This window comes from Phocoena sinus, chromosome 7, assembly GCF_008692025.1.
Source record: "Phocoena sinus isolate mPhoSin1 chromosome 7, mPhoSin1.pri, whole genome shotgun sequence".
Lineage (NCBI taxonomy): Eukaryota > Metazoa > Chordata > Mammalia > Artiodactyla > Phocoenidae > Phocoena > Phocoena sinus.
The window spans coordinates 27,833,132-27,843,593 of NC_045769.1; the positions used below are offsets into that span (position 1 = coordinate 27,833,132).

Consider the following 10,462-nt stretch of genomic DNA (forward strand, 5'->3'; position numbering starts at 1 on the left):
TCTGTCTCTATCTAATTCTGTCTCCCTCTGCAATTTCACTTAGCCATCTTACTGAATGCAAACTCCAAAAGGGAATTCTCCTAAGAAAAGGGTACTAAAAAGGTGACCAGCTGTTTCACCAGCAAGCTTACAGAACAGTTTCCTAGAAACTATTATACGATATGCAAAGCTAAAATGTGTAAGTGATTTTAAAATAATAAGTCATTTAATCCACACCACAAACTTATGAAATGAAGAGTACTACTACACCGAGTTCAACAAATTAGGAAACTGAGGCACAGAAATGCTAAGTAACTTGCCGACCACCTAAATCTAGTAAGTGGATGTGGACCCAGGCTTTCTGGCTCCAGAGCCTGTCCTCTCAACTGCAACCCCACACCACCCTTTCCACTGACACTTGTAAGAAAATCCACATTGTTCCCAGTTTTATTTTTGCTGAGCCTTTCCAAGGAGTCTGAAAGGAAGAGAGGACCACGTTACTGCATCAAACACACAGGCAATATTTTATTAGCTTTTAGATGGAAAAAAGGATAGAGTAAAAATATTTCAGTAGAAATCCACGGCCCTCCTCAGGGAGCCCACTCTGGCATCCAGGGCCCCCCAGTTGTGGTAGTGCCTGTAGTCCCCCGGCCTCACTAGGTACTGCCGCCCGCGGTAGTCGGGCATCTCATAGAGGACCCACCAGCCCTCCAGCACGTGAAGGGAGCGGATCTCATTGAAGTGGAAGCGGTCGCGGAGCGAGGAGCAGTCTTCCGTGAGCTCCGCCATCTGGCCTCGGTAGTCCTCTCGCTCGTACATCCTCAGCCGGTGGGAGCTGGTCTGGGTTCAGCAATCAGCAGATGGAAAGAGTCAGAAAACCTAGCCTTTAGCAACCAATCACTCACACCACTGGGGGAATGGGCATTTTTAAAAATCTTTTCTATATCAAAGATGACACATTAAAAAGACAACCAACACCAGGGCCACTGGGTATAGTTGGGTAGATTGCACACTGCAAAACTGAAGAGGGGGCCATTCACACAGACCAAGATATGCATGGTGCTCCATAGTTTTCTAGGGCCACAACCTACATGAATCATATTTAGTAACTACTTAGTACCATTCTTTTTTTTTTTTTTTTTTTTTTTTGCAGTACGCGGGCCTCTCACTGTTGTGGCCCCTCCCGTTGCGGAGCACAGGCTCCGGACGCACAGGCTCAGCGGCCATGGCTCACGGGCCCAGCCGCTCCGCGGCACGTGGGATCTCCCGGACCGGGGCACGAACCCGTGTCCCCTGCATCGGCAGGCGGACTCTAAACCACTGCGCCACCAGGAAAGCCCCTTAGTACCATTTTTAAGTGACAATTTTTATATATAAGTTTTGCTCTCTCCTTTATAGACTTATGGTGGTCTGGAACCCTCCTTGGTGGATATAAAAATAATTAGATATTAAAATAAAAAGGCAAACCTATCCCTGGCAAAAGGCATTATTTTGGAACTCCATAGCATTAGAAGAGGCTGGGAAGAGAGGAAGTCGAATCGCTTTCCCCAAAGTGAAGCACAGGTGGTGGCAGTCCAGCCCAGGCAACTCCTTAATCCCTTCCTTTCTGCCTTGAGTCCTGCTATTCTAAAATCCTGAGAAGCAAGAGCCATCGTAACGATTAGGTTTCAGTTCTCACCTCTAATATATGGTCTGGCAAAACACTTTTAGGTAATTAATAAAAATAGAAGCTCAAGATCATGAAGGAGGCCTGTCTAGATCAATAGATTATAAAACCTTTAGAAAAATATAAGGGCAGGCTGTCAGTCCTGGGCAAATCCTGTCTGTCTCTTCCTGAGCACTTGTTCTTTTATCTGCTTGTTCCTTCGCAGCAGGTACCCACTCAATTCCTTCTTCCTTCTTCCACCATTAAATCCTTGTTAGGAAAGGTTCTCATAAGCAATTCATTCTGAGGTATAAAAAACTGCTAATAAGGTATCTTCCATGGTTTGCAGAGTACTCACATGTGCGTTATCTAATTTGATCTTCACAACAGCCTGACACACGTGGAGCAACCATTCTAAGTCTTTTCTTCTTTTAAGAGAAACTAATGACTAGAGCTTTCAAGCTGTAATCAAAGAGTCAGGGAAAGTAAAAGCCCAGATTTCCAGGCTCCTAATGCCAGTCTGGGTCCTATCAAGGCTTTCAACCCTCTGAGGGGATTTCAAATTTCCCGAGTGGTTCATTTTCCACAGGACTCTGTCATAGGCAAATTAAAGTCTCCCTAACTAGAATTCCAGGCTGCTCGGGCTTTACTTGGGTAGCAGTGGGCTTTGCAGGTGCTACTAGAATCACATTGTTGGTTATTTGTTTTGCCTAATCAAAAAGCAGAACTTGAGGGACCCTTGATATTCATAATGGTTAATATTTGGAGGAGGAGGTAGTTTGCCATGTGCTGGGCAATCTCCTTTTGACCTCATCACAGTTCGATGAACCAACTGCCCTTATTAACCCCGCTTTACAGATGAGGAAGGAGAGAAGTAGCCCAATAACTAGCCTAAGGGCACCTGGGTGTGAGGAGTTCACCTGTTGCTTATTCCTCAGCGGTGGCACAGACGCTCTAAACTAATGCCGTGCACCTCTTTTGCCCAGTAGAGGTGAGCTTAATTTTAGCAAAGGAGAATACAATTTCAATTAAGAGCATTGCATCACTCAATTTTTCGGTGGAAAGAAACCTTAAAGACATTAATAAAGGGAAAGAGAACCCGGTTAGAGCCAGCAAAAGAAGGCCACCGTCCTGCAGCCTGACCACTGTGTCTGGAGCACTGGTGTGACCCGAGGGCACGGCAGGCCCAGGGGAACCGGACTCACGTGGGGGATGAGGCGGCAGGAGCGGACGGAGTCGTTGAGGCCCATCCACTGCTGGTAGTCGGGGTAGTCGCCGCGCCGCAGGAAGTACTGTTGGCCCTGGTAGTTGGGCTGCTCATAGAGCATCCAGCATCCGCTGTCCACCCGGATGGAGTTGCAGCGGCCGAAGCAGGGCTGCAGGTTGGCGTGGTCGCTGCTGCACTCGTAGTGGCGGCCCTGGAAGCCGCGGTCCTCGTAGAAGGTGATCTGCAGGGAAGAGAAGGACAGGGCTCAGAGGCCTGGCCTCCAGCCTGGCTGCGGGCCCCTCCCGCCGGCGCGGGGCTCACCTTCCCCATGGCTGCTGGATGCGGGGATGCGAGTTCAGTGCGGTGGGGCGGGCGCGCGGGTCTATATAGCAGGAGGGCTGCTGTGTTGGCAGGAACGACACAAAAGGGGCCCCCGCGTGAGGAGGATTTCCTCTCTCTCTTCTATATAATGACGGCGGGGGTGGACGGGGGACTTATTGTATGTTTTCTCTTAGACTCTCCAGAGCTTTCGAACTGATGACCCGCGTAAAACTGTCACTTGGTGCCTCTGGGGCCTTTAAATGAAGCCTATTCAGGAGATTGGAAGCGAGCAAAAGCGCCTAACGGGGTTAATGCTTGTAATGAAACATTTTTTAACCTTTTTGAATTTCGAAATGATCTCTTTTTGAGGAACAACACCGGGTAGTGACCGGGTCAGAGGTCAGGATGGGCTCCAGCGGGAGGCGTTTAGATGAGAGAGCATTTCCTTGGTGTGAGGATGTGGGACTGGGATGCACCTGCCTTCTCCGCAGGACGTCTGAAGGAGGATGTGATTCTCCTCTAAGAGAAGCTCCTACCAGCCTCCCCGCTGATGAGTGGGTGCAGCAGACAACACACCAGAGGAAAGGTGATGGGGGTTGGACCCCGAGGAAGCCCTCTTTAAGCACCTGGCTCGGCTCTGCTCCCTAGAGACTGGACCAGGGCCGCCTCCAGACTCAGCTGCTGCCTCCGGCCCACCGGCTGGAAGCCCGCAACTGTGGAGTTCATGAGGGGACTCATGGGTGGTTGTTAGTCACAGGTAAATTTCTAGTTAATATTTTTGCTCAGTGCTAAGCTTATTTGTTTGGATCTAGCTACTGACAAATGCAAGTTAACCTGCAGGTGTAACAAACTTTTAAATGCCACCATTTTGCAAAGCTTCTGCCTTCTCTCCCTTCCCCAGCCCCGGGCAAACCCTGAGCACTCGTTAGTTAAGGCTCTGACTCCAGGGGCTGCAGGCTTCCTCCCTGCCCTCAAAGACCCCCTTTCCTCCCCTCACCCCCAGCAGCTCCTGGTGCCCTACTCTCTTTAGAGCAGGTTTTCTCAACCTCAGTTCTACTGTGACATTTCAGGCTGAAAAACTCTCTCTTGTGGGGGGCTGTTCTGTACATTGTAGGATATTTAACAACATCCTGTCCACTACTCACTAGATGCCAGCAGCACCCGCTTCCTTCCTCCCCAAGTTATGACAACCAAAAGTGTGTTCAGATATTTCCAAAAGCCTCCACGGGGGACAAAATCAATCCCTGTTGAAAACCACTGATCTAAAAGTGCTGGCCGTATACCTGGCATTCTCACCAGCAGTTACCCCACTGCGTTAATGAGATCATTTGCAGACTGTGTTTGTGGAACTGCAGAAATTCCTCAGAGATGCTCTGGGGCCACTCAAAGAGCAAGGAGGACGGAAAAAGGGAGTGTGCCTTTCTTATCCCCTACTTTAACCAGAGCGTTTTCACTTGTACCTGTTTTATATAAAACCTTGTTTGAAAACAGGGTTTTATCACTAGATGATGATAATTAAAAAAATAAATTTGAAGACCATTGGTTTAAGGTATTGTGATTCTCATAATGCCCTTCAAAATACAAATATTTTACCTACTAACCACAGTACATAATGAAATTGTTTTCCCTTTACAGACCAGTGTAGATGAGTTTCCCAGGACAGCTTGCTAATTTCTTGTGAAAAGATCTTGAGAGAACAAAACACAGCCCTGATAAGTCCTGATGTGATAGAGTCTGGAAACATTGGATCATGGCACTAGGCCAAAGAGAAAAAGAATGAGATGGATATCACATGGAAAGTTCAGAGATTAGTCTGTGAACAGTGCACTGGGGAAGTGGGGCTGTGAAGAGCTGGCAAAGAGAATGCACTAAAACTGGGCTTTGACAAATTCACAAATTCACAATCTGGTCTAGAAGCTGCAGTTTGGGGCTCTAATCTTCATCTGAAGATTAGCGTAGGGTTTTATTGGTTTGTTTGTTTTTTTTTTAGATCGTTGAGGATTAGTGCAGTTATTCATGATTCTTTTATAATTTCACCATTACCCTCAATCTTCTAACTTGCTGAATTTAGTGCTGAGTAGATTTCTTCTTAAGTAAAACTTTTCAGGAGACTGAAAATGGATAGCATCAATTTATATTAGTTAGGAAATCATGGGGAAAGATTTTAGTACTGTATGAACAGAAAAAGACAAGTAGTATAGAGACACTGGGCACAGAGGTTAGCTAGAATATAGTCTGTTCTTATCCTGTGTACTCCAAATGTGCTTACTAAGGCATTTAAGATTTTCATCGAAGCTCTTGGGTAAAAGCACCACCAACAGCAGTCTTTTAGAAAATGATGCAGGGTAAAGTGGGGAATTGAAGGACTGTCAAATAAAGCATGTAATACTAAATATGTTGGCAAGAAAGTGTGAAAAACTTGAATCACCAGAGTCTGTCTTCTAAAGGTTTTCCCAAAATGATGTGGCAAACTTTCTTCCAGTTGACTTATTACTTGAAACTTGATCAATGTTTATTTTCCCAAGATATGTGTATCAAATAATGAATTTCCTAGTAATTGTATTCTTTCTTGAAGTATTTTTAAGGCATCCTGAGAATAAAATATTATTACTTAAAGCCAACAAATTATATTTTTACTCTAAATCATATACTATACCATGAAGTTCTGCAATTGAGTTTGTTTCAATCAAAAGCAGCTGCAATTCCCTAACACTGGTCACAGAAAGGTACCAAGGTTCTCAAGGGAGCTAAGTATATACATACAAAGCATTATTAGCCTGAGATATTAATCAGATGAAGCAAAGGAAACTTTCCATCACAATTGTCTTCTATCAAGGCCTTATAAACCAGCTGCATATTTAATATGAGAATATTTGCTTTTTTAAAAAATATCTTTATTGGAGTATAATTGCTTTACAATGGTGTGTTAGTTTCTGCTTTATAACAAAGTGAATCAGCTATACATATATCCCCATATCTCCTCCCTCTTGCATCTCCCCCATACCCTCCCTATCCCACCTCTCTAGGTGGTCACAAAGCATCTGATCTCCCTGTGCTATGTGGCTGCTTCCCACTAGCTATTTTACATTTGGTAGTGTATATATGTCCATGCCATGCTCTCACTTCATCCCAGCTTACCCTTCAACCTCCCCGTGTCCACAAGTCCATTCTCTACATCTGTGTCGTTATTCCTGTCCTGCCCCTAGATTCTTCAGAACCTTTTTTTTTTTTAGATTCTGTATATATGTGTTAGCATACAGTATTTGTTTTTCTGTTTCTGATTTACTTCACTCTGTATGACAGCCTCTAGGTCCATCTACCTCACTACAAATAACTCAATTTTGTTTCTTTTTATGGCTGAGTTATATTCCATTGTATATATGTGCCACATCTTCTTTATCCATTCATCTGTCAATGGACACTTAGGTTACTTCCATGTCCTGGCTATTGTAAATTGAGCTGCAGTGAACATTGTGGTACATGACTCTTTTTGAATTATGGTTTTCTCAGGGTATATGCCCAGTAGTGGGATTGCTGGGTCATATGGTAGTTCTATTTTTAGCTTTTTAAGGAACCTCCATACTGTTCTCCATAGTGGCTGTATCAATTTACATTCCCACGAGAAGTGCAGGAGGCTTCTCTTTTCTCCACACCCTCTCCAGCATTTAGAATATTTGCTTTGAATAAATTTATAGTATACATGCTAAGAGCAGAAAATAATTTGAAGGCAATTCATGCTTGATCAATTTGTGAGAACAGTTGTGAAATGCAGACTGTAAAAAACATGTATAAAATATCTGCCCTTTATGTCAGCATGCTAAGATAAATGCTAAAAATGAAATAAAGTTTCCCATTTCAAGGCAATGAGAAGAAGAAAGAAGAAGTACATTGCATCATATGGATTTTAAGTTATTCAAATTCTACATACATCTGTGATAAAAAATATATTTACCAGAGCAACTTCCTCCATGGTCCAGTGGTTAAGACTCCACCTTCCAAAGTAGGGGGTATGGGTTCAATCCCTGGTCAGGGAACTAAGACCCCATCTGCTGCATGGTGCTGGCCAAAAAAATATATATATATTATATATATATATACACATAATATAATATATATAATATATATTATTATTAAGTTTAACCAATAAATTTACTCTTCCCTCATATGATATGAGATATATATATATATATACTGGAAAAGAATTCTACCCCAAAATGGCAGAGGAGAAAATAAAGTTAAATTTAAAGTGTAAGATTAAGAGAAGAAAAAGTAATAAAAGGAATCCAAATCGTTAAAGAAGTAAGGCTGTCACTGTTTGCAGATGACATGATACTATACATAGAGAATCCTAAAGATGCCACCAGAAAACTACTAGAGCTAATCAAGGAATTTGATAAAGTAGCAGGATACAAAATTAATGCACAGAAATCTCTTGCATTCTTATACACTAATGATGAAATGTCTGAAAGCGAAATTAAGAAAACACTCCCATTTACCACTGCAACAAAAAGAATAAAATACTTAGGAATAAACCTACCTAGGGAAACAAAAGACCTGTATGCAGGAGACTATAAGACATTGATGAAAGAAATCAAAGATGCTACAAACAGATGGAGAGATATACCATGTTCTTGGATTGGAAGACTCAACATTGTGAAAATCACTCTACTACCCAAAGCAATCTACAGGTTCAATACAATCCCTATCAAACTACGACTGGCATTTTTCACAGAATTAGAACAAAAAATTTCACAATTTGTATGGAAACACAAAAGACCCCGAATAGCCAAAACAATCTTGGGAAAGAAAAGCGGAGTGGGAGGAATCAGGCACCATGACTTCAGACTATACTACAAAGCTACAATAATCAAGACAGTATGGTACTGGCACAAAAATAGAAATATACATTAATGGAACAGGATAGAAAGCCCAGAGATAAACCCAAGCACATATGGTCACCTTATTTTTGATAAAGGAGGCAAGAATATACAATGGAGAAAAGACAGCCTCTTCAATAAGTGGTGCTGGGAAAACTGGACAGCTACATGTAAAAGAATGAAACTAGAACACTCCCTAACACCATACACAAAAATAAACTCAAAATGGATTAATGACCTAAATGTTAGGCCAGACACTATCAAACTCTTAGAGGAAAATATAGGGAGAACACTCTATGACATAAATCACAGCAAGATCCTTTTTGACCCACCTCCTAGAGGAATGGAAATAAAAGCAAAAATAAACAAATGGGACCTAGTGAAACTTAAAAGCTTTTGCACAGCAAAGGAGACCATAAATAAAATGAAAAGGCAACCCTCAGAATGGGAGAAGGTATTTGCAAATGAAGCAACTGACAAAGGATTAATCTCCAAAATTTACAAGCAGCTCAATATCAAAAATACAAACAACCCAATTCAAAAATGTGCAGAAGATCTAAATAGACATTTCTCCAAAGAACATATATAGACTGTCAACATGAAAGAATGCTTAACATCATTCATCATTAGAGAAATGCAAATCAAAACTACAATGAGATATCACCTCACACCGGTCAGAATGGCCATCATCAAAAAATCTGCCAACAATAAATGCTGGAGAGGGCGTGGAGAAAAGGGAACCCTCTTGCACTGTTGGTGGGAATGTAAATTGATACAGCCACTATGGAGAGCAGTATGGAGGTTCCTTAAAAAGCTAAAAACAGAGCTACCATATGACCCAGCAATCCCATTACTGGGCATATACCCCGAGAAAACCATAATTCAAAAAGAGTCATGTACCGTAATGTTCATTGCAGCTCTATTTACAATAGCCAGGACATGGTAGCATCCTAAGTGTCCACTGACAGATGAATGGATAAAGAAGATGTGGCACATATATACAATGGAATATTACTCAGCCATAGAAAGAAATGAAATTGAGTTAGTTCTTGTGAGGTGGATGGACCTAGAGTCTGTCATACAGAGTGAAGTAAGTCAGAAAGAGAAAAACAAATACTGTATACTAACACATATATATGGGGAAAAAAATGGTCATGAAGATCCTAGGGGCAGGATGGGAATAAAGACGCAGACCTACTAAAGAATGGGCTTGAGGACATGGGGAGGGGGAAGAGTAAGCTGGGACAAAGTGAGAGAGTGGCATGGACATATATACGCTACCAAATGTAAAATAGATAGCTAGTGGGAAGCAGCCGCATAGCACAGGGAGATCAGCTCAGTGCTTTGTGACCATCTAGAGGGGTAGGATAGGGAGGGTTTGAGGGAGGGAGACACAAGAGGGAAGAGATATGGGGTATGTGTATATATAGCTGATTCACTTTGTTATAAAGCAGAAACTAACACACCATTGTAAAGCAACAATACTCCAATAAAGATGTTAAAAAAATAAAATAAAAAAATAAAAATCATTCATCTGACCTTAAAAAAACAAAATAAATAAAAGTGTAAGATTATTTTTTCTATGTTAAATTGCTAAATTATATTTTTCCAAAAGAATTAAAGCAGAATATATTTTAAATATCCTATGTCAAATAATTTAATAAAACCGAGAAAAAAGATAATAAAAATAGGGAGCGAAATTGGTGAATTTTTTTATTGGTAAATTTTAGCCGTTATCTTTCTTTACCAAATAGTCACAAACAGTTAAACCAGGAATTATAGCAGACTTCTGAAAAAGAAGTCATCTTAAAATATTAAGGCCTAAGCAAAATAAAAACATAAGCCAAGAAACACTGCAAAGAAATCATGATTCATATTTCACCTTTCATTTCTTTGTGCTGTTGTCACTCATGTCCTAAGAAGCATCATTCTTTTGACAAAATATAAATAAGAATGTCTAATCATATTATAGCCTAGAGAAAATTTTTTTCAATTGTTTATTCTTTTTTACTCTAAGAGCTTTTTGTATGTCATTATTAAATAAATAGTTATGTAAATCAACCTCGACAAAATGAAATCTACATTTTTTTCTGAGAAAGAAAATGAAAAAATACCAATATAATTGGCCTAGATATCAAAAAATAGCAGAAATTTTTCATTTATAATAGGAAAAATCTTTTTAAATTGACTGCCACAACAGAAAAGAATAATACTGAATTCTAACATTAAATATTGCTTACTAAAACACTGCAACAGAATATATGATAATATATTTTAAAACATTTGAGTTGTGATATATAATAATATGATATATGATGAAAATACATTTAGTATTATAATTAGCTCTACATTAGTAAATAACTCACAAAACCTCTCTGGTTTACTTTTTCTACAAAATGAGGGTGTTCAGTTTAGAGATATCAGAAGCTTTAA

At 40.9% G+C, this 10,462-nt stretch overlaps 1 protein-coding gene across 1 annotated transcript; it reads right to left on the minus strand.

Moving 5' to 3' along the window:
- Window positions 1-546: 546 nt before the first annotated feature.
- On the minus strand, window positions 547-3,161 carry LOC116756999 (gamma-crystallin F-like). Its single transcript, XM_032638256.1, has 3 exons — window positions 3,153-3,161; window positions 2,830-3,072; window positions 547-819 (listed from the first exon to the last, which is right to left on the minus strand). Exons 1-3 carry the CDS (start codon window positions 3,159-3,161, stop codon window positions 547-549), a joined length of 525 nt encoding a protein of 174 aa, XP_032494147.1.
- Between the last annotated feature and the right edge of the window lie 7,301 nt (window positions 3,162-10,462).

Bases quoted from the DNA above. Each gene is read 5' to 3' on its own strand.
- LOC116756999 (XM_032638256.1), bottom strand. The intron at 820-2,829 runs GTGAGTCCGGTT...TGCTGAACCCAG, and splicing joins CCTGCCGCCTCATCCCCCAC to ACCAGCTCCCACCGGCTGAG.